General features: G+C 38.9%; 2 protein-coding genes across 2 annotated transcripts in view; one reads left to right on the forward strand and one right to left on the reverse strand.

The window, feature by feature from the left end:
* Positions 1-24,100, reverse strand: part of LOC108112167 — a 46,688-nt gene that overhangs the window by 15,059 nt on the left and 7,529 nt on the right. The window lies entirely within an intron of this gene.
* LOC108112172 lies at positions 7,992-9,348 on the forward strand. Its single transcript, XM_017221960.2, has 3 exons — positions 7,992-8,127; positions 8,190-9,054; positions 9,149-9,348. The coding sequence occupies exons 1-3, from the start codon at positions 8,081-8,083 to the stop codon at positions 9,179-9,181; spliced, it is 945 nt and encodes a 314-aa protein (XP_017077449.2). The 5' UTR covers positions 7,992-8,080; the 3' UTR covers positions 9,182-9,348.

Genomic DNA, 24,100 nt, shown 5'->3' on the forward strand with positions numbered 1-24,100 from the left:
GACATGCACATAACTTTGGGCAGGTGCGTTTTGGGGCATCTAAATTGGCTGACAGCATACACGAAGGACACACAAATACAGGTGGGCTGAGTGTGTGGGTGGAAAATGGTAAGCAGGAGGAAACGCAGGAGGAAAAGCAGTAGGCAAAGCCGGAGGAAGACCTGAAATGCGTTAAATGCGTTTGATGTGCAGAGTGCGTCTAATGTTTGAAAATTTCCATAAAACATGCAATAAAAGCCCAAGGACAACAACAGAAAACAAGGGTGAACGATGGGAGTGGGTTCTGGGTTCGGGAAAAGGGTTAAGAGGAGCATCAGGAGGAGCAGTAGAAGCAGCAGGAGAAACAACACTTGCTGGCATAATGGAAAAAGTACAAGGGCCGCCATAAAAGCATAACAAGCTAACGTGTAACCAGGCGGCAACTCGAAAGCTGCAAATGAGGCCAGCAGCCAGGATGCAAAGGCAGGACTAAAACGACGACCTGCAACCTGGCAACTTCAACTCCTACGAGTACTGCAGGCCGGGATTAGGTTCAGGTCGGGTCCTCATTGCCCTTGCCCTCTAGTCCTCCCTCCCTCTCTCTCTCGCTCTCTCTCTTGAAGCGTGAAAGGTGTCAGAAGGATCGAAGCAGCAGGAGCAGGAGTAGAAGCATGCCATCAGCAGTCGACAATGTAATGCTTCAATTTCACCCACGTACATATCCACATATGAGCTGGACTACACTGGGAGAAAAGTCTTAGTAGTGATATATATATTATCAGTATTAGTTAGGAAAGTTCTAATCCGTATTCATGGTTAAAATATTGCATAAGACTGATTCTAGTTTCATGTTGAATAAAAGAAATGAGAAACATTATTAGCCAATTAAATCGGATATTGCTAATCCCCATCCTAGCGTGTTTCTCTCAGTGCAAGCACATAGTGAAAGAGACATGCATCAAGTGCTTGCTTCGTTTTCCAATGGAAAATTGCATGCCAAAAGGAAGAGCAAAGAATTTGATGCTCGAACAGATGGAAAACGAAAGCGGAAATGTTGTGCTAAGCCACGCACGTCCTGCCCCACCCACATGCATACCACCTCCCTTTTTCTGACCCTTTCCTTATCTCCTTCCGCACGAGCGTCTCTATGTGTGTGTGTGACTATTTACATTGTCACACTTTCATCATTGTGTCAGTTTGGCTCCGTTATCTTGCGCTTTGCTCAGCACTTCAAGGATGTACCCAAGGATGTGGGCGGCGTGTGAAGTGGGGGGCGTGTCCAGGCAGACAGCTGCTGCTCAATTGCATTATCCTGCGTCCGCTGATGGATGATTGTTACAGTCCTTGTTCTCACATCCTATCGTCCTGGCAACCCAGCGTCCTGCATCCTGACGTCCTTTGAGCTCCTTATCGCACTTGCAGGGTCTTGTAATTTGGCAAGTGGCTTGCACTTCTTCTTTTTTTTAAAGGATAATTGAATATATTATGTGACGGCACATTGTAAAGGAGAACTCAAGTCATTTTTCTACTCCCAGAAAGTTAAGAAATAAATTAAATGCATGCTCAAGGAGCACTCACGTCTTTTGGCTTTAAATAAATCACCTTTAGTTTCAATTTAAATAAATACCTTTTCTTTATTTGCTTGAATTTGAAGAGAAATTTATTAGCTGCAAGCAAAACGATATTGGTATATTGTTAGGGTAATGACTCATAACTCTGAAACGGAAATGATCTGCATCCTTTTCCGCTGCAGGTTCATTTCCTTTTCGCCACCAACTACTGACTCAACTCGGATCGATTGCATTTTGAGAACTTTTTACCCCAGTAGCTGAAAAGCTGAAAAATAAAAAAAATAATAACAAAAGCGACTCAATTGCTGCCGCCACCACCACCACCTTTCAGCTTGAAACAATACAAAACAAGCAACAACGTTGGAAAATAGAAAACTTTCGCTCTTCTGGAAAAGTTCGAGTACAAAGCAATAATAAGGAGCCCATCATGAATTTTAGAACGAGTGGCAAAAAGTATAGCTTATACACACTCACACATACAGACATAAAACAATTGTGACGGTGTTTCATGGATTCTGCCCCATCTGCATCGCGTATACGCCTCATGGAACCCACCTGGAAACAAACGTTTGTTGTGGTTGCTCTCTTACTGCCGCTGCCCTCAAACCACTGGCCAGCTGAAAGGGCCATTCTATGTGGGATTTGCGGCCTGGATACTACCCTACCCTCTGCTGCCCTGACGTGCTAGAGTACCACCTCTTCCGGCTGGCCAGCAACTAGAATAAAATTTAATTAACCTGAAACCTAGTTTTCTGCTGTAAGAGCCCGAGTCTCAAACCCCGCACAAGTCCAAGCCAGACTGCTCTAACTTGGCCGAATGGGAATTGCAAATGATGTAAACACGAGGAGGCAGCAGAACAAAACAGACGTACTGAAAAACAGTAAGGAAGTTACATCTAAAGAAATTATATAGTCGGAATGTATAAATATATACTAATTAAATCACTTAGCAAAGATAAAGTTAATGAGGTCCAAAAGGTACTAAAGGTAAGGCTAAGCCATACTATTATATATTATTATTCTTAACTTATATAATTCAATTTTTTTTCTATCTGTACTAGCAGTTACTAACACACTTTGTGGCTGTGCATTATAAATGATCAAGGTCTAATTTGAATGGCAAAGCGACGATGCTAACTTTTCTTTTAAAGAGTTCCGGCTGCTCTTATTGTTTTTCCAACAGCCTTCGGGCCACAGCCATGGTTTTGGCAAGGTAAACACACACACACTTTGCGGTTCTTACTTTGTCACAACACAAACAGGGGCCACAAAGACAACAAGTGGCAGAGCCCAAAGCCCCTGATGCCCCGGAAGTCCTGGTAACCTGATATCAACCCTAGTTTGGGGAAGTCAGCAGCTTTTGAGCAGATGGTATAACCCTTGTTGGTTTGAGTCTTAACGGTCTTTAATTGGAAATTAATTATGCCTTACACCTATGTAAGCATTTTCCAACCCCCAAGGCCAGCGTGGGAAAGCCCTCTGTTTGTCTTTTTGCAACAATTAAGCAAGTTTTGATGCTTGCTCTGGCCTGCAAATTGCCACGATAAAAACTTTTGTAATAGCAAAATGAGGCGAGGCGGATAATCAACTATCCAAAATTCCAAGCGAGCATTGAATTAATTAAATAATACCAGCATAGTTAGCATTTGCTTCGGGCTAAAGCAGAGGCACCCAACTAAGTAGGCTACACATTTTCTTCTAAGCTAAAAACTATTTTCCTTTGATGATTTCCACCGAGTAATTGAATGTGCTATTCCCCCAAAACAAACCCTAATTACCAAATGTGTTTGAGCTAATGAATTTCATTCACCCAATCGACCTCAAACAATGCGAATACTTTTAGGGGTTCGCATTTGATGCGACTAATTGGATTTTGGTTAATTTTAAATACTCCGATAAGTGTCGCCATTGCAATGGCTAATTCAAAAATTAAAATAGTCGAAACGTAACCACTAAGCGGGCAGACGGCGACCGTAAAAGCCGCGAATATTTCATTTTCACAAATTAATATCTATTAAATTATGCATCTAAATCAGGTGCCACTAAAAGAGCGGGCGAAAAAAAAGCTGACAGTACGGGCAAATCAATGGCAGTGAAAAAACAGCACAAATCACCGGCTAAATAAATAATGAATTCCTCTTAAATTTTCATTTAGCCCTGACCAGCAGAGCCACTAAAAGCCAAAATAAACAATAATAAAGTAAAGTAAAAATAAAAAGAAATAGCCGAATATTAGAGTTCACTAAAATGGGATCAAAGTTGCTAAGTCATAAACTAAAAATGGCAAAGTTAATAAAAGAAAGTTGAAAACTTTTTATATGCCAGACCATTTAAGGATTTTAATATAAATATTTTATATATGTCCCTAGAGATTTATTTATTTTAAATTGTCAGTTTGTTTTTATTAAGATATAAGATGTCAATTTTTAAAAGTGCTTTTGTAAAATGTTTTCATATCTATAAAATTCCAGGGCATTTGGATAAACTTCCTTACATATTTCTATAAAAGAGACTTAAAACAATTTTGTATTTGTATTTAATGAAGGAAGGACTTAAGAAACAAAGTGTTGTCAATTTACCAAAATGTGTTGTAAACGAAGCGACTTTTTCATTTCACTTTACAAACTAATACTTAAAATTGGCAATACCCGCTGTCATCAGGTGCATAGCCAAAGCAAAGGAAACTTTGGGTCCCTCGGAGTGGACCAACAGGAGAATTGGAGAAATAGAGAAAAGGAGAAATAGAAAGTTGGAGAAAGAGAAGGCAAGGGAATCGTTGATAGGAAGCCAGTCGAAACGGCAACAACAAATTACCCGACCCATAACCACAGTGCAATCAATTGTAGTGGTCCAGAAAACACATTCGAGGGAGTCGGAATCAGAGGAGAATACGAGCCAGCTAGCCAAGAGAGAGAGAGAGAGAGAGAGAAGAGTAGAGAACAAGGACGCAGTGCCTCCAAAAGCACTTTATATGCCGAGGTAATGGCGCCTAATAAACGTCTTCACTCGAGTGCGCTTGGAACAGCCCCAGACCATCCAAAATACTCCCACTTTCCTGAATACAACCAGAGCCACCCAGAGAGTGAGGTGTGTGGTAAAGGTCGAGCAAGTAATTATGATTTATGTCGTTTTGGAGAATGTGCAAGGCGTCTAATTGTGTGGGCGGGCGTTGGCTACAATTACGCCCATCTCCATCATTTCTATCTCCTACCCCTTGGTCATCTTGGCCCCCAAAATATCTCTGCTATTATGTCAAGCCGGCCGAAAATAGTGGAAATCCTACACGAATGTCGGATAAAGTAATTACAGGATGCTCATTTCCCCCTCGAGTCCCTTTGGTAAGCCAACACCAACACCAACACCCAGGAGCAAGACAGGACAGGACCGGCGAGACGTGCAAATGTGTCCTGATGTAATGCATGCTAATGCGACACCATACTCAGCAATCCCTCTGTCGCTCTCCCTAAGTCTAATCCTTGATCATTAAAATAATTCAACTTGACCCGAAACTGGACCAGGATCAGGACCCTGGGTGAAGTAAAAAGGATTTCTGGAATACTTTTGTGGCCGCATAATGCTAATGAAACGGTATGCCTCCTACTTTTCCTCTACTTACTCCACTCATTTCATCCTGCCACAAAGGATTTTCCCCCCTGACGGCTGAGGACAATTGAAAAATCAGTAAACGATGCCGCATTGTCAACGTCCACGCCACATTCCCAGTGGGAAAACTGAGCAGAACAGTCGTCATTTCATGAGTGGAGCATCATTCGCACTTAATTAGTAGAATGCCCGATTTAAAAGTGGGCGTCTCCAATCAGCTGTGGGGCTTAATTACAGCTTCGACTTTCACTAGCAATTCCAAATCGTAGTCGACCAGATGCGGGCCCTTAAAACCATTGAATGTCAGGACAAATAGAAATGCCAGGAATTGTCAGGAAATGGCAAATGAATGCAAAATAGACAGGAAAAATCATTCCTAAATAAAACTCCAACTCCACAGCTTTTTAAGGTTTCCTTTTGAACTCTCAAATTCTTTATGTGATTAGACCAGAAAAGAAAATGAAAGGCATATCAAGGGATAAAACTGGGCTTGTGTAATAAGGAAACGGAAAAGTGGTAAAAGCAACGCACTTGATGGGATTAGGCCTAAAAAGCAGAAAGGCGATGAAAATATAGGCATCCTAATGCTATTTGTCATGAGATTATTCAAAGAAGCTAATTAAATCCTTGATGTTTTTGTAGCGAGGTGTATTATTAGCCCAAAGTGGACTAGAAAATTCAGAGCCTCTCCAGTGTCCTTTAAACCAAGCCTTAACTATCATGACCCGCGGAAAAGTAAAGTATCTACTAAAGTCTTGCAACCGGAATGCAGCTTTTAAAAAGTTACAGCAAAAAAGTAACAACCGGAAAGTAGTTTAAGAAAATGAAAAGTACTTTAAGCCGCTGAACAGTAAAAGCCGAGAATCCGTCTTAAAAGTATCTTTAGCTGCGGAAAATCATCTTTTGCTACTTAGTCGCCAAATACTCCTTTAAGCTAACAAAAAAATGTGAAAAGTTTGTGCTACCAGCGAAGGAGGTCCTTTTTTAGCAACTACTTTGTGGGAAAATATATATTTGATAGTAGAGATAAATTGCACCTAAAAATATAATCTCGAGAGAAATGACCAACGTTAGGGAAAAAGTATATCAATTTATATATTTTCGGATTGCCCGTAACATATTTCCGGCCATTAAACGTAAGCGTGTAAGCTCGAGATCCTTTTTAGCTAACCGGATTATGTGCAATCCAAAATGGTTGACGGTTCATCAAGGAGGCCATCAACAAATTAGTCGAAAAACTCGAATAAAAATTTGCTTAGCTGTCGTAAATTCTTGGGGCACAAAGGCTAATCGGCGCAGGGCTAATCAGGCGCAGCCATCAGGCCATCAGGCCATCAAAGGCGGTCCGAATCCTTTGGCCCTCAAGTGACAGGAAAGAGGAGGGAGCTCAAGTGAAAGGCTTGCCGAAGGAGCAGGCACTAAAGAACCAAACAACCGGGGGAGGATCACAAACTGCGTGCCAGGACATCATTATGCTAAAATATTGCTCGGCGGTACTTAATCAACACAAAGGACGCAGCAAAAGGCGGCGGCACGCCCCCCTGTCGATTTAATTGCCCCACAGACACTTCAATGTCAGCATAAATTAAATTTTGATTTCGCTGCTCCGGCGACTGCGGTGGCTCTAATGAAATTCCGCACGCCAAATTGCACAGCCCTCAGAATGGGGCATCCAGAATGGGTCACACCTCCCATCACGGCAAAGCTCCTCCTCTCAATGCTGCTACTCCTCCTCGTCTTCCTCTTCCTCTTCTTCTTTCTCCTTCTACTACTACTAATTTTCCTGCCCCCTTTGCAACTCACAATGTTGATGATGATGATGAGCTCATGATGTGGCGGCCTGAATTGAGTTGGAGGCCTAAGTTAGTCGTTGCTCAGCCATTGTCGCATCAATTAATTTCAGCACGAGCCACGTCGAGGATTCCGACCCCTCTCTATCGGTCTGCTCATCACCATTATCAGTCACACTGGAAATTAGCTTGGCATTATTCATTTTATCTTTATCTGTCAAATATCAGTATGTACTTAGTATGTGATATTTATTTCACATAATCTTAAAGGAAATATCCGTTGAAGACGTTTCCAATACAACCTTTTCTATTTACCTTTTATTATAAATCACTTTCTCAGTATTATTTTCCTGATATTTTTTTCTCAGTGCACAATTTCCATCCATGGCCACCACAACAACAGTTTGCAATTGTATGTACGGAAGCGTTGTGGAGGCGTGGCACGTAATGAGCTTAGCACTGGCCAAAACCTAAGGTGGCCAAGTCAGAGTCCATTATGGCCGAGTGGCCCCCATCTTGCGGATGTTTGTGGGGTTTAAAGTGGGCGCAAATGTCGGTGAGAGTGACACGGAAGGGATTTTAAAGTCGGCTGATTACGGACGAGTCAATTTGAGGTGAGGACCTCGACAAACTAAAACTGATTAGGGAAACGTGTCGTCCAGTCCAAAGTGGTTTCTTGTTTTCAGTTTTTCAATACTTTTAAAGAGTTTGAACTTTATTTAACACTAGAACGGATGATTTTATATCGATAGTTAGGTTACTTAAACGATAGTTAGGATAGCTAAGCGATAGTATTAGTTATTAAACAAGAACCAACTAGCTAAAACATTTTTAAAGTCTTGCATTATTTAAACATTTTAATTAAAGATAAAGTTTAAAAACTTTTCTCCCCCTTTTTCAACCGCAGGCGGTAATCCAACCAACTCGAGAGATGCTATCGGCACCTAGTTTTTCTCACGCCGAGCTGCCAACTTGCCGCTGCTGACTTATCTGTCTGAATGAAATGCAGTGCCTGTCAAAGTGACTGACGAAGCACAAATCAGAAAACTTGTCGAGCAATTGGAACGGCAGACGAGAAACGACCAGAAAAGCAGGAAAATCTAAGCTTAAAACAAGAAAAAGCTGAGTTCTCACATAATGGCGGGAAATGAATTGTTCAAACCGACGAATCTGGGTGCAAAGCAGTAAGTAAAAAAGAGGGGAACACTTTCCACCGAACACAATCTGAAATCAAAATACCCCCCAGCAATCAGTTCATCTGCCCCATTGTCTACAAAAATGAGATGCCCGAATTATCGCTGGGTTGCAAATATCTGCCCTGTGGCAAGGATTTGCTGGCTTCCACTATGGAGCCAGTTTCATTCTTGAAACAGGAAACAAAATTCGAGCATCATTTCAAAGGACTTCATCTGCTTTTCGATGTTAATTTGGTGGATCAGAAAGTTTACGACAAGAAGCCAACGAATCGGGCACAGCAAATGGATCCAAGGGATGCAGCTCTACTGGTGGATATAGAAGCCCTGAACTGTGGCAGCAGCAAGCCCAGACCAAGTCGCGCCCAGGAATGCGCTCAGATGTTTGCCAAAGAGAGAGCCCAAATACCACGTCCTCGTCTAGGATTACAGCGTCCTATTCCGGAAGCCAAGTCTATAAAAATCATCGAACCAGTCAGCCTAGAGCAACAAAAGAACATTATTGGTAGAACCTTTGTGGACGTAACGAAGCCACTTTTAAAGCATCCCACCAAACCTGGTAGCAAAGCTCATCCAGTCTCTGTTCTACCAGTATTACCCGATATAGATTTACTAAACTATAACTTTGTCCAACTTCAGTTTGATATTCCACCCAATGATACCAACAATTTAATCAGAGATTGTGGCAATTATATGCTAAACTTCAGTGTCATCAAAGACCCTAAGAGAATGGCAAATACAGTTTATGTCTCAGATCAGCGTTATAAAGAGGAGAAAATTCCCGAGACTTCAGATCGCGGTGAGCGTTTCATTCTTCGTGAAAGAATTGGCGCCCTCTACTATGTAAGTGTAGAGAAACACATCAAATTGAAAAGAGAACGTCCAGGTCCTCAGACCATGGCCAACAAGTGCCTGCTGGTAAGTCTCGCTTCCCAGAGAACCACTCACAAATTTATGCCAATAATAATGCCAATAATGCCAATAAATTCATAGACAAATCTTACTTTTACAGCAGGTCAAACGCGTTCCAATGGTGAAAGAGTAGGATGATAGGCAGGATGAGTTGGGAAACTGCTGGCCAACATCGGATGAGTGAAATTGCCTCCATTGAGAAAACAACTGCCCAGCGATAAAATCAAGCTCTAACAAAATTTATATGAAATTCTGGCAAATTGAAAGAAATTTTATCTACAAAATATCTTCAAAATATTCTGTAAATAAAAAATGAAAATGCCAGAAAACTAGATTAAAGATTTAAAAAGTGAAAGAAATATTTCACTCAGGTTTTCAGGTAGTTAAGAAACTAAACAAAATTTTGACCTATATGAACTATAAATAACTCTTTCAAGTTTGAACCTTAAAGGTTCTGCTTAAGTTAAATTTAATTCTCACATCGAAAGTTAAGCTAAAATGTCAGTGTTTGTATATTTATCGGATTGGGTAGAACTGCCGTGCAGATGATGCCAGGCAACAGGCTCAACCTGAGGATGTGACTCCTTGCTGGCTAACACCACCCAGTGTCCGTTGAACGTCAAGTGATGCACCATATTCCTGGCAATCCTGCCAAGAAGCTGCCATGACGATTCTAAAGCATTTCTATAGACTTTCCCAACACACACAAGTAAATATATATATATAGGAGTAGATATTTGCCAGGGAGAAGAATCTATGTGAGAAATAGACAATTTTTATGACGTTTCCTCTGAGCCACGATTTCTATTTTATATATTTTTTTGTGTGCAACGCTTTCCGCCACTGTGGTTCACTGCGGAATCCTATTTCATTTGGCCAGACGGTCGGAATTTGTTGTGGCAGCGATTTGGCAGGAAAACCCATGCCATTCCCCCACTTTCTGTGATGTCGCATGCAGCAGATGTCGCTGGGGGAATGGCCAACCTGCCACAATTTTGTTGGCCGCCAGAAACTTACATGGAAACGGGTTTGGGGGATGTGGCTATGCGATTTGGTGATTTTAGGGTAACGGGTAACGTCACGTCACGATGCACGATGATGGCTTAAATAGATTAGCCAATGCATTTCCTGCGGTTTCTGTGGAAACTGTTGCACTGCAGCAGGAAAATTCGCAAGTGAAAAGGAGTTTATTTCAAAGTGGAAAGAAAAAGAGAAAAATTAAAGAGGCGAAGGGATATTGTGGGGCTTTCAAATCAACCCGAAACTAATGTGCCAACATCAAAGGCAAACAAATTCAAGTGCATTGAGCCCGCAACAAATCAAAGACGCCTCAACGACCTTTCTCTCACTATTCTCCATGAGTTTCCCACTCGATTGCCATTTCTCTTGGCCATACATCAAAGCAATCAAATGGACCCAAGTGTATCTATCAAGGCGATAAGTAACACAAAAAGAAATTCAAATCTCGCTCAAAAGAGGCGGAACCCAGGAGGATAAAGCTGGGGCAAGGAAGGCAGAGGGTGTTTAGGGAAGTACACTGGAAATAATAAATTGTTGTTTTTAAATCAATGAAAGAAAGTGGAAGTTAATCACACTAAAAGGCAATTAGAAGTGTGTTATATAAAGATTAAGGAATATTGTTAAGTAAAAATCTAGCTTTGGCTTTAAATTAATTTTTAAGTTGGCCTGTAGGGATAGTAAGCATATAAGCTTATTCAAAACATAGTTTAACCGATTACCTAAGAACTTATATTTTATATATATTTTTTAACTAATTCTTAAAACTCCTTTAAACATCCCAACTTAACCTATTTTCTTAGCGTGTCTGCTGGATAAGGCAACGAAACGATTTCATTTATAAATTGAGCTTCTGTTTTTTTGGCAGCATCTAAGTTACGAGAGGTTGCGACTGGCTGGCAACAAATTATCGCTCTGGCACCTAGCCATCGCCTACCAGATTCCCTTGATCCCACCGATGCCCCCTTGCGTCCTGGCACATCCTTGACTGAAATGAACTCTTCGGAGTGTGTGAGTGTGTTTGCCGGCCTCAAAGAACTGACCAAGCAATTTGCCTGGCCCAAAGGCTAACCAACACCTCATCGCTCACACGGAGCCAAAGAGCCAACGGGCACATACCATACTCGTAAAAGTGGAAGAAGTGCGGGCAATGATGGGTCTTGTCTTGGCCGGAGTGGACTTTCGCCTTAATTAAACAGATTTGTTTGCCGACTCTCATGCTGCTGGCTAGTGTGTTTTTCGACCCGACCACGCCCGTCTAAACAAAGAGTGAGTCAAGAATTATGGCAGCATGAAAAGGTCAAACCCGTTCTCGGTTTTCAATACTTATTGGCTATAAGCTAGCTTGGCTTTTAGCTCTAAGCTCTTAGCTGTTTCTCTCTCTCTCTCTCTGTCACTCTCTGACCTCATAAACATAAAACGTAAATTCCAACGAGATGGCACTTTCCCACTTGCTAATCCTTAATTTGCAATAAAAAAGATTCATGATCTATATAACGTGGCCGTGTTTTGCTTTCCCTTCTCAGCTGGCTAACACTTCTAATATTTTACTGTCACTAAAATTACAAGGTTGCTTCTTTTGGAAATTGTTTTTCGAAGTTTATTTGTGTTGGTTAGGTGGAATCCTTAGAAGGTGTTTCTTAACAAAACTAAATTTGTTCTACATAAAAATCATATTCCTAATGCATTTCTAGACTATATAAAATTCCTTGGTATGCTCTCATAAAATTTTCATCATTTTTTGCTAAAGAAAATAAAAAAAATTCCAGACAAACATGTGAAAGCCAAGATCCACCTGCAAATTTAGCAAAAATTCCTAACAGACAGCCAACAAAAAAGTACACAAGCATAAATCCAAGGCAACTGAAGCTGGCCATTTCGGGGGTCAAGTGTAAAGTTAAACAAAAACGCTTAGCTCAGAGGCCGACGAGTCGAAGGAGCTGCCTTGGCCAGCAGATTTATGCTGCGACATTGCCTTTTGTCGTAGCCTGCCAGCGATGTCCGCACGAATATTCACATTACATGGCAAAGGACACAGCCAAAAAAAAAAAAAAAAAAAAAAACTAAGAGGAAGCGACCCTCAAGTGCCAGCAGCGGCCAAAACGATGTCAAGTCACAAAAATATAGGAAGGGGAGAGAAGAGAAGAAAAAAGAAACTAATTTCATAAGATGGTGTCAACTGCAACTTTTCCGTGAGAGGAGCCCTCTCGTGGCCGCCCCTCGAGAATTTTTCTTCTTCTACTACTCGAGTGCTCTTTGGACTGCATTAAACGGCCAAGGCAAGCCGAGGAAAGCTGATGATAGCCACTGCTGAGAGCTAAATGCACTGGCAGATTAGCAAGAACAAGAAAAAATTAAAGTGCGGCATGCCACCAGACTGGCCGAACCAACTCCCTAATGAGCCTCTTGGTGCCCGAGCTCAAAACTCATAATCTGCAGAAAGTTTACATGCAAAAAGAAAAGGTATTATAAGTTTGGGAGATTTATTTTATATAACTTTATAACTTAACTTTATAATAGGTAAGAAATATATTTCATAATCATCCAATTTTTTTGGAAGCATCAATTTGTTATTTCTGTAAATTTTTAAATTTTCAATTTATTTGCAAGAAAAACATTTTTCGACTGGACTCGCTTCAATGGGTTTCCATGGAAATTAAAACATTCCAGTCCAATATGTTTGATTTTTTTCGGTCTTTTTCAGTCAATCGCCTCACACAATCGCCCCAGCGTACAAAGACAAAACAGTTAATTAAACCGAAAAAATGCCTTAATCAAAAGTTTTGTGCCAATTATTGTTGTTGTTTTGTTGTTGCTGCTGCAGCAAGTCAGCAAAATAATTTGATTGAAAGCCAAACGTTGCTGGCCGTACCATTAAGAACCATGAAATGGTAAAATGTAAAACGAAGTAAGTTTTATTTTTCGATAAAGAAATATTTTTCTTACCCCCCAAGCTATTCAAATTTTCTTATGAATAAAATTTTGCAAAGTTGATTTCCATTATTTATGAGCCCGCATGCTCCTATTGATGTGCCCAAGGGTGTGTGCGGTGGTGCAGAAGTGGGAGGGGCATTTATTTATTGACGAGCGGAATGGCATGTAAACCACAAATTAATTGGCTTGGTTAGACACCGCAACGGACCAGAAAGTTGCATAAAACTTTGCCGCCTCGATTGATTGATGTGGCCTGGCATTTGCCAGGTAATCAGAGGCCAAGGAAGCTGAGCTGAAAGGAGGACCTCCTGGCCAAGTTGAGAAACGAGTCTTCAGGCCAAGCCCAGGGGTATTTATTTTATTTTTCCATAAGAATTTCTTTAAACTTGCCTTCGTCGGCAGAAATGAAAAAGTTATTTGCCGCTGAGTGAGCAAAAAATGCGAAAAACAAAATATATTTCCCATAGACTTATATTGGCCATAACTTAGCGATCTAGTTCAGCCATTTATTAATTATCTTCTACTAAATTTTATTTATTTTTTTTACCACAACTCTAGTCTAACTTTTACCAGAGACAGAGAGTAATAAATTATTACCAACTCCCAGCACAAATCATGAGCTGCATAAACTTAACTTTCCAATCATGAATCATTAAACTAACGCAGAAAGTCAGCTTTTGTGTTCCTTTTTGGTATCTCACCGAAGGCAAACAAACAATTTTGTATCAAACAAATTAAAACTTTTCGCCAAACTATTTAGATACAAATGCAAACAGATGGTCAGCCACGAGAAATTTTCGACAAGGAAAACAAATGGAGCAACGGGTAAGGTCAGGGTTTCCCTCAAAAGAGAAAAGGAAAGGAAAACAAGCCAGTCTAGCGGAAACTTAAAATGCACGTACTAAATGCCTTTGTGCTCGTAACTCAAATTGTTGGTTCAACGAAAAGGGAAGCATTTAAGTATTTTTAGATTTATAAGTTTTTATAAGGATAAAAGTCATTATACTTATTGTGATCTTGAAGGAAAACTTTTATTTAATAGATTTATCTTGGAAGCCATTTAGATTTTATTTAAAGTAATTTAGCTTCAAACTAATACTATTAATTAATAAACTTGGTCCTGCATTATAAAACTCAATAATGAACAGGTTATTCAAAGCAAAGATTATAAGTTTTATTAACTAATAACCAGCATTGCATTCTCAGAAAACTTTGAGAGAGGAATACCCAACGCAGAGGAAGGTTCTTTAAATATAAAATGAATTCCTTAGGAACATAACTGACAGAAAATCATAAACGAAAATACAAATTACATTTAAAATATTATATTTTTGTTTTAAAATTTACAATTTTGCTATAACTTTAAAAAAAGACAGAAAGAAAAAGTTTAAAATCTCCCTTAAAACTATTATAATTAATATTAAACTTTTAATAAATTTTTTTCAATATTTTAAGTATTAATGTTTAGAATTTTTCGCTAAAGTTTATTCAATATTTTAAGTATTAATGTTTAGAATTTTCCCTAAGTGTAGGCAAACAATTTTCTTGGGCAAATTGGACAGTCCGCTTGCAGTGCAATCTAATCAGATCTAATGTTGTGCCTTCTTTGTTCTCCTGAAGATTCTCGCTCTTTGGGCGAATTGCTGAAAACCCTTTGGCGGGGGTGGCCCATAAAAAAACCCGCTACGACAATTCCAGGGAAAATGTGTTAATAAAAGGACAAAGAATGCCATGGAAACGGAAGCTAAGAAAATTGAAATGAATAGAGTAGGGCAGAGCGTTAGGTAGAAAGGGGGCGTGGTCGAGGGCAAGTGGCTTAAAGTTCATTTGCAAACAATCAACCCAGACAGTCTGCGCCGAAGTGTATGCTATGGATTTTCCATCTCGTGGCCAAAATTATCCGGGTTCTGACCTTTTCAGTCTATTTGTGTCTACGACTGTGTCTCTATTTCGCCCATTGTTTACTCGTATTTTCCTAGCATTTTACATCATTTTTGGCACCACAGTTTCTGTCTCTCTTTGGTCAATCTTTAAGCAAATTTATGTTGTGTGTGTGTGTGTGGCATAGACAGCCGCAGGCATTTCAATGTCCTTGCGCCACAAAAATGAAATGCAGCCAACAAGACGAACTACAATGTCTGTTTGACTGACACACACACACACACACAGTCATATGAAAAGGGGATGTGGATGGGTGGCTGTTCTGTTGTTTGTTAGCGATGGGCATCCTTGCAAACATTGCACTTTTGGGTTAAGCAAAGCTAACGCTAGCAAAATTCTTTTTTGGCCAACCGCAAGACACTATGCTCACACACACACGCTGACGCTAACGGGCAAAAGCAATTCCATTTTTCCCTTAAAATGCACGAAAAACGACGGCAACAAGACGATGAAAAACAGAAGAGCCAGCAGCCGGAAAAGCGGGCTAAATGTGACAAGAGTATACGAAGAAAAATAAGTAAAGGAAATGAGTTTTTAACTCGCTTTTGAAAAAATTACTTTAAAATATTTAAATATGTAATAAATTGAGTAACTTTTAAGTTTATATTCTAGTTAATCATTCTTATGAAAGTACGAATAATAAAAGAAAGTACCCTTTTTTTCTCTTTGTGTAAAAGTGTGTAAGATATAGCGAGCAGCAGGGCACTATAACGATTTTCAGATGTACGCGCATTACAAGTATTTTTATTTATTTTAAGCACAGCGCGGCAGATAAAAATAAATAGAAAGGCGAAAAAGCGGCAGGCTGTGCCGGAAAAGCTACGAAATACGGAAAAGATAAAGCTGCACTTGTTTGCACTGCGAGTTTATATATATATATAAAATATATATATATATCTCTTTATTTGCAGTGCTTTTTGTGCTCATAGAGAGGGGGATATACTAATGTGGGTGTATAAGAAAGGACATCTTAGAGCCAAGCCAGCCAAGATGTTGATTCTTAATCAGCATAACAACTTGGCTTCATACATGGCAAAGAGATCAACAGATTTTAGCTTAAGTGTCTGCTTTATTATGTGGCAAAAGTTGTGTGGAAAATAGCATTTAAATAATGTTTATTACAAATGAAACAAAAGAGATTGTGTCAAGGAAGACATCAATTTAGTTTGATATCAAAAGATTTATGGAAAGAAGACACGTTTAAGTAAGGCAATATTAAACTTTGAATATTCATTGGTAGCTAGCTAGCTTTCTTTTAATTAAACTTCATGAATAACTTTAACTTTTGTGAACTTGATCAAAGATATCCCTAACATCCTTAAGGTTTTCCCTAATTTTCTTTCTTAATTCAGTTTGCAAATAGATTAAATATTTTAGACAAATTTACACTTTTTATCCTCATAATGCTCTGTAGAATTCCTTGAGTTCTAAGAAATGTATTTCATCTCAATCTTTTTCTATAAATAAAACCATTTCCTTGAGCCTTTTAAATACCCCTCTGGAGGATTTTTGTGTAATGGCCAATCAATCAATGGAAATGCTAATGCCCTTGATGACTTCATCATCTCGCAACAATTCATTCCGCTTTTACATTTCCACTTCCATTCTTATCATTTAAATGAGAAACCCCGATTTCCTTTGCTTTTTCTACGCATCTGGAAATATAGTACTAAAAACGCTGATAAATATCAAATCAAACCCGTCGACCCGAAACCCTGCTACCCCGCCGCACAAGCATAATTTCAGAAAACCTTTACTGCAAAGCGAATTTTCCCACTTCAGCATTTCCCCGGCAAATAGTTTTCTCTTTTTTATATGAGTGTGTGTCGGCTAACATATGTTTTCATTCCTTATTTTCCTGGCTCTCTCTCGCTTTTTTATTTTTGTCTGCAATTTATTTTATTGCCGCAATGCAAAATGGTTGTGTGTATGTTTGCCTTGTATCCGTATGTTTAGCATTTGTATTTGTCCCGTTTAGATGTTGTTGTTGTTGTTGTTACTGTTGTTGTTGTTGTTGTTGCCTTGCCCCGCCGGCTGTGGGCTGCTTTTCCTTTTGCACCCAGCCATACGCTCTTCCAACCCACACGAAATGCTGACACAAATGATGTGCTGTCTGTATGGTATTTGGCCGGGCGCAATTAATGCGGCATCTGCTGCTTTTGCCCCTGGATGTTGCTGTTGCCCCTAGATGTTGCTGCTGTTTGTGCTGCCTTAGATGTAGCTGCAGCACTGGCACCTGAATCTGCGAAAGCTTTGGGGGCCAGCCACATGGCAACAAGCAGTAAATGCAAATTATTATTATGCTTTTCCTATTTTCCTTTTGGAAGGAACTTGATAGGGGAAGGCTTATTTTGTTTGCAAATATAAAATTTAAATTGCATTAAATAAGAATATATTTTTTTTAACATTTTTTAAAGAAAGATGTGAAATTTATTGAAATTTATTTAAAAGTTTGTTATTAAAAACAATTTATTGTAGATTTTAAAATATTTTTCAAAAGGTAAATCAACCATAAAATCAATCATGAGGTATTTTTTGAAGGGAAATCTATTCAGAAAAGCAATTTATTTGCTCAACAAAAATGTAACTTAAAATCTTATTAAAGGAAATAAAATATTTGTTAAATATATTGTTAAAAAATATGCCTTCAAAGGAATCTTGAAATCAATTTTGGTATGTATTTACGTTCTGTTTTTTTTTATGAAGAAAGACTATATTGAAAGAATTTCTTCTTTCTATTTTTATAAAAATTGTTCATTATTAAAGTTTACACCATTAAATATATGCTATTCAAGTTTACATACTTCATTGTTAATAATCGGTAACAATAGTAATCGATAGTTGGTTGGTAACATTTTTTTTTTAGCATCTTTTGACATCTGGCAACACTGCTCAAACGTTATTTGTTTGTTTTTTTACAGCAATTTTTTGTCTAATATTTAAAATGTCGAGAAAATGTCCTGAAAATGTAAATACAATCTGGTTTCCATTTAGCCACCTTAAAGAACTGCATAAAAATTTAAATTTAATCTCTTATGCTAGATATCCGCACATTGCAGCTGATGTGTGAATTTTTTTTACTTGCACAACTAATTCCGCAGTCGGTGCCGCTGACGCCAAAAACTTTTGCGGCTGAACGAGTTTTGTGGCATGTTCTGTTCGCTAACACGTGTGTGTTTAACTACACTCATAAAAATCTAAACTATTATTAACATTTACCATAAAATATATTCCTAACTAAAAATTACATTAAAAACTTAGACTAATATGGATGATGATTTAAAGCTATTTAAAATTCTCTATATTTTTATTTAAGAAACTTTAAAATCAACTTCAACTCATTTTCTCTCTCTGCAGTAAGACTTTTGTTGGTTTTGCGCAATATTTATGTTACGGTTACAAGGTTGCTTAAGCCCACATTAAGTTCGCTCTCGGGGAGTCGGCACATCAGTTCCGTTTTCTTTGCAGGCAGGAAAATATAAAGGAAACTGCTCAGGAGAGAGGGAGAGTTGGAAAAGGGTTAGAAAAATCAGACTCAGTGAAAGCCAAATCGATGGCGGAAATGTGGCATTTCGTTGCCTGAAAGGTTTTTCTCTCGTTTGGTTAAAAGCTTTCCCCGATCGAAACGCTCGTTTCGACTATATAGTCGTAAGTCAAACAAATCGTTTGCTAATTGGCTGTCATGTATTTGTTGGCCTTCAAGCGGCATAGATGACTGCGGTACAATTTAAACAACTGTATGCCGATGGCAATGCTATGGGTATTGGAAAGGAAGGCCATCACACATACGCACTGTTGTCAAGAGGAAGTGCCTTTGATTTTGTCTGACTTTTGTTGAATGTTTTCAACAGCACTGCTAACAGGTCATATTTAATTGGTCGGAATATATATATTTCCATATATGGTTTGTAAGAAGCTTAAACTTTCCCCGAGTGAATGCAATTTTCCTGTCAAAGCAATTATTCTTTTTCTGCGGCGTAAATCAGGCTCATCAAAAGGAAAATGTAATAAAAACTTATTTTAAAATAATATACCCTGAAATATACAAGCCAGGCCAGTATGAAATTAACAAAAATGTATAAAGACTATGAAAGAGAGTGTTAAAAAGCTGAAAAAAATACAGAAAAATCGCAGCTGTAAAAAATACAGCCAGACTGAGTACGAAATTAACATGAGAGAAACGTTTGCTGTGGGGGCAGAAAAAAACGCAGCTAGAAATTGCAATTTAATTAATGAAATGCATCGCAGACTGCGAAAATATGCCAGAAGATAGAAAGGGAGCAGGGAAGGGAGAGAGGGAGGGAGAATGCAAATAGCCGCAAAATTGGGAGCCTGGGCTGTGGCAAAAGGAAAGTGAAAATTGCACAGCCGACGCAGCTTCTCTGATGGCAGGAAAATTACTAGAAAACCAAATTAACCAAATTAGCAAGCTGTAAATTCAGCTCAGCGCCTTTTCTTCTTGCTGCCAGCGCAGCTGCAAGCTGCAGTGTAGAGCAAATTAATAAAGTTTCACATTATTAGCGGAGTTTTTTTTTTCTTTCTTGCTGAGCTTCTTGCGTTTTGGCATTTTCCATTTTTCCATTCGCCTTTTCCATTTCACACACCCAGCCAGTAGTTGTGTCTGACTCCAGTCGGCCTGGCTCATTTCAGTTCGCCCTTTCTTTGCCTCTACGGCAAATTTAATTTTCCTTGTAGTTTTAAGCAGGCCAAAAGTTTACTTTTTCTGTTTGAGTGTGTTATGGGCCTTAAGTAAGTTGCCCAACTTGGATATTTTTCGCTGGGCGCTTAAATTATATGCACAAGTTTTGGCCAACAACTTTCGGGGCAATGCTAGCAAGTTTCGCTTAAATTTATCTCCCGTTTCCTTTGTCGCTGAATGCTGCGTATATATAGCGAGTTTATACATATGAACAGTGGAGGGGGGATTAATAGTAGTTATTGGGGAAATATATTGAAGGATAAGAAATGAAAATAAGTAGTAAGTAAGTTAGATGAGTAGGAAAAGTCTTCTAATCAGCCAACTTGTAACAAAAATTCAAAAATAAAATGAAAAAATCATAATAAATCAGCTAACTAACTAATCACAAACTAAGCTTAAAAGTCACCTCAAATAAAGCTTATAACCGTTATGAAAAAGTCAATTAAAATGCAATCATCTAATAACTAATCACTAATGAATGCAGTGACTCCCCATTTATAGTTGCTCTATTAACTTGACCGCAGCTGTGGGCATGTATTCATGCATATAGTATACATATATAGCATCCACATTACGTTGACAATCCGCAAAGGGAAGATGCGGCAAAAAACTAAAGCGAAAATGAACAACATGAGAGGCTATCCTGGTCACAGGACCTGAACACAAACACACACACACACAGACAAACTCTCATACTAGCAGAACGACAGGATGCTGGATTCACAACGCGTCGTACACGCAATTGACCTAATTTTACCCCTCGGAGCCTCGGGAACCTCTACCAGCCACGAGTTATTTCCTACTCGACGTCGCGGTAATGGTCGCCGTTTAGCTTTGGGTCCTGGTTTGCCGCCAGGATGCGGCCAGGATGTGTAGGGATATGCGGCAGGATGTGCAGCTCGCCGCCTCGCAGGATGCACTTTACCCAATATTGTATTTCCCGCTTAAATATATATATATAAATATTTTTTCACCATTTTTCGCATCTATCTCTATGTGAGAGTTTGAAAAATTCATGGCAGCATTTTTGTTTTTGTTTTTTGAAGAGGTCCTGCTCCTGGCGCCCCTCGCTAGCACTTAACACATAAATATGTTTTTAGTTCACCTGACTGTAGTTTTGATTTTACTTTCATTCCTAGCTTTACATAATTAAGTTCTTGTCGATGGCGAAACTTTTTGACATTTACACATACGAAACGAGCAACTTTCGGCTGCTAAAAATGCTGCACATGGCTCGAAATTAATTTCATGGCCTCGACTTGCCTCAACCTCAACTTTGGCAAGGACGCACACAAAACACATGTTTTTAGAACGAACGTGTTAATTAGTTGAATTTCTGAGATGAATTCGCAGCACACCTTCCAAATTAAGAGCGTACTCGAAAGGGAAGTGAGCAAAACCCCCAAAAATAAAATATATATTATTTTGTAGCGTGAGAAGAACCTTGAACTAGTGGCAAATTGCTAACAAGGTCGACAAATTGCAGGCGTAGGTTTTCCACAGGTGGTGACTAAAATTAGAACAGGGCTTACGTTCAAGTGAACTTCTGAGTGTTTAATCATTGAGCTAATTAAAGGCAATAGTGGTAGAGCTGAATGCGATAATAAAGTTAAATAAACTGAAGATTTTGATGATATTTTTATATACAGTGTGGCCCATGCAGCATTTGCTTTTTGAACTATCAATCATTTTGACTTTGACAATTCGAATGCCATTGTCAATGTGTCAAATATTTAGTAGAAGGTTTGCGGTTTACGAAATGGTTAAGTTCACGCTCGAATATTGGTAAATATTAATATTATCCTTATATATCTGCATCCTTAGTTACACAGTAACCCTCTAATAACAGTTTGCCACCTACTAACCCTATTAAGCACATCTGCTTCCTACAGCCTCTCACAAACTAACTAAATCGACGACTATAACTATAAATTGTAGCATTCACAACTAATTGAATAGAAGGAGAGCCTCTACCTCAGATTTCAAAGACTCAAAGACGAAGACAAAGTTAAATCAAAGTGAATTTATGCTCTAATCAAGCCTAACAACTCGAAGAAAATTGCAGAGACACGCACAACTGCAAAGGCTTTTCATATTGATTTATAAATTTTGCAAATTCCGCTGCCATCAGCAGCAAACAAACTTCCTATGGAGAAAGTTTTTTTGGGAAGGCTTTCACATAATTCCAATGGGAACCAACACAACTATCTACCCTCAAGGCCGTTCTAATTGCATTTAATTAGCTGCCACGATGGCCTCATTTTGCCCGCCATTCTTGTTACCCCTCTTGTACTTTGCTGTTCTGTGCTGCCAACGCTGAAAAGTTGACCGACATAAATTTCATTAATTAGTTGAAAATTTCAACGGCACTTTGTGAGCAAACAACAATTTTCTGAAGATTTGTTAACGCTGCTTGGTCATTTTCCAGCCGGACCTTTTCGGTCATTAAACAAATGTATTTATGACCTGCAGGGTGGCCAAAAGATTCAAAAATCAGCACTCGTAAGGAGGAAACTTCTTCTCGGGCTAAGCAGCAATATTTGTTGAAGTTTTTACCTTACCGTAAAACTTGGCCAACTTTAAGCGGCCTTGCCAAAAACGAAAAATACTCAAAAGACAAACAAACATGTCGAATATTCCACTTTCCGTTTTTCTCGCAAGGATTTCCCGGACATAGAGCTCTGGGATTGAGGATTGCAAGGAAACTCTCGTTCGGCCATTGACAAATTCGGGACTGGGGGATAAATCAATTGAAAAATATTAATGAATTATTTATGAGATAAGACGGAAGGGCAAATAAAACGGGGAATCGGAAATAAAACAAGTCGGGCCAATCGGGCGGGCACAGCCAATGGGAAAACCTCCAGGGGGTCCAAACCGCAAGAGGAAATAACCGCACAGAAAAAAGAAGAGAAGAAGAAAAATAAAACGATTGGAAAAGCAAGAGCAGGAAAGACAAGGAAAAACAAAAGAAAAACGCCAGACCAAAACCAAAACCAAAACCAAAGCCCAAAAAAAAATGGAGAACGAACTGTAGAAAAATTACGCTGGAGACTAATAAAACAAGATTATTGCGGTATAACCGCAGACAATTGGAGGGGTAAGAAGAGGGAGGGGACTTTGGGCCAAAAACTAGACAATGAGCCAGGCCATAAATCAGCAGCCGCAGAACGCAGACAACTGCAGTTGGAAAATGGTTGCCTGTTTTTTTGGGTGGCTATGGGAAAACTCAGCTCATCCTGACCAACTCACACGCATTTAAGCCGTTTTCCTAGCACCATGATGCATAAGATAATTATGCCAATATGGGCGAAACAATCCAAGCGGAAGAGTGCCCAACAGCAGGCTTTTCCTTGGTTTAGCCCCGAAAATGTTCGTGTAAATATCAAATATTGACCAAGCCCGAAATGGAGAATGGAAACAGGATAGTTAAGCTGGCTAGAAATGTGTCTGGAATTCAATTTCATTTGACACGTTCTCCGGAAAATGCAATGAATATATCCCCCAGCAGCCGAAGGCAATCAGTTTCCATCACTCAAAAAGAGATAAACAGGAGAGTGGTGGGAAACTGTCAAATATTTCCAACCCCCTTTCCACACTTCAAATTCTGTGAAATTCCATATGGGTTCTCTCAGTTTGGGTTTCTGGATATTTCAAGGTAATATTGATAGCAAAATTAATTAATAAATATTTGTAATCACAGACGCATACAGACTAGGGAAATGTTATACTTAATTATCTGGTCAAAATAGGCGTTTAAAAATTTAATTACGTTGCAAGTTTAATTAATTATTTACCCCATGTTGGTCAAGTACAAACATATTATTAAAGGAGTAACCGCTGCTGGCAAGCAAATATTAACTTTCATTACGTGTTGTGGGGAAAATTGATTATAAAATCGCTTCTTTTAGGTAGTAATTTGCAAATTTCATTTATATTTTTGATTTTAAGCCTTAAATGTATTAAATTTCGCCGTGTTAGCAAGAAAATAATGTTATTTCACTCTAAAAAAACTTTTAAAAACATATAATATATTTCCGACATATCTTTCCTCATGTTTACATTTCCCTCTAATTGCAATTGCATTGTTTGCCACTTTTCCGTGCATTCAATTTGTCAGGCATTCAAAAAAAAAGCATTTTAAATATTTATTAAACACTTAGCCTGATGTAGCATAGTAATTTATTATCAAAGTTTTTATACAATTATTAATATTGCTGACCACACAGAGCAGCAAATAACTTTCATCGTCATCAGCATCTGCAAATAGAAAAGGACCAATCCTTCGTTGGTGGAAACCATTTCAACCGCAAAGCCCTGGAAAACTTTACTCATATAGCATATAGCCTACATAGCAGACTTTAAAATGGAAAACTCATCACTCGTCGTCGTTGATTTTTATGCTCGAAAATTAATTATTAACAAATTGCTCAGCATGAAAGCTAAAAACAAATGAATGGA

This window comes from Drosophila eugracilis, unplaced genomic scaffold (assembly GCF_018153835.1).
Source record: "Drosophila eugracilis isolate 14026-0451.02 unplaced genomic scaffold, ASM1815383v1 contig_393, whole genome shotgun sequence".
NCBI lineage: Eukaryota > Metazoa > Arthropoda > Insecta > Diptera > Drosophilidae > Drosophila > Drosophila eugracilis.

Coding starts and splice junctions, on each gene's coding strand:
- LOC108112172 (XM_017221960.2), top strand. CDS start 8,081: ATGGCGGGAAATGAATTGTTCAAACCGACGAATCTGGGTGCAAAGCA. Junction 8,128..8,189: donor ACGAATCTGGGTGCAAAGCA/GTAAGTAAAAAA, acceptor AATACCCCCCAG/CAATCAGTTCATCTGCCCCA. Junction 9,055..9,148: donor TGGCCAACAAGTGCCTGCTG/GTAAGTCTCGCT, acceptor TTACTTTTACAG/CAGGTCAAACGCGTTCCAAT.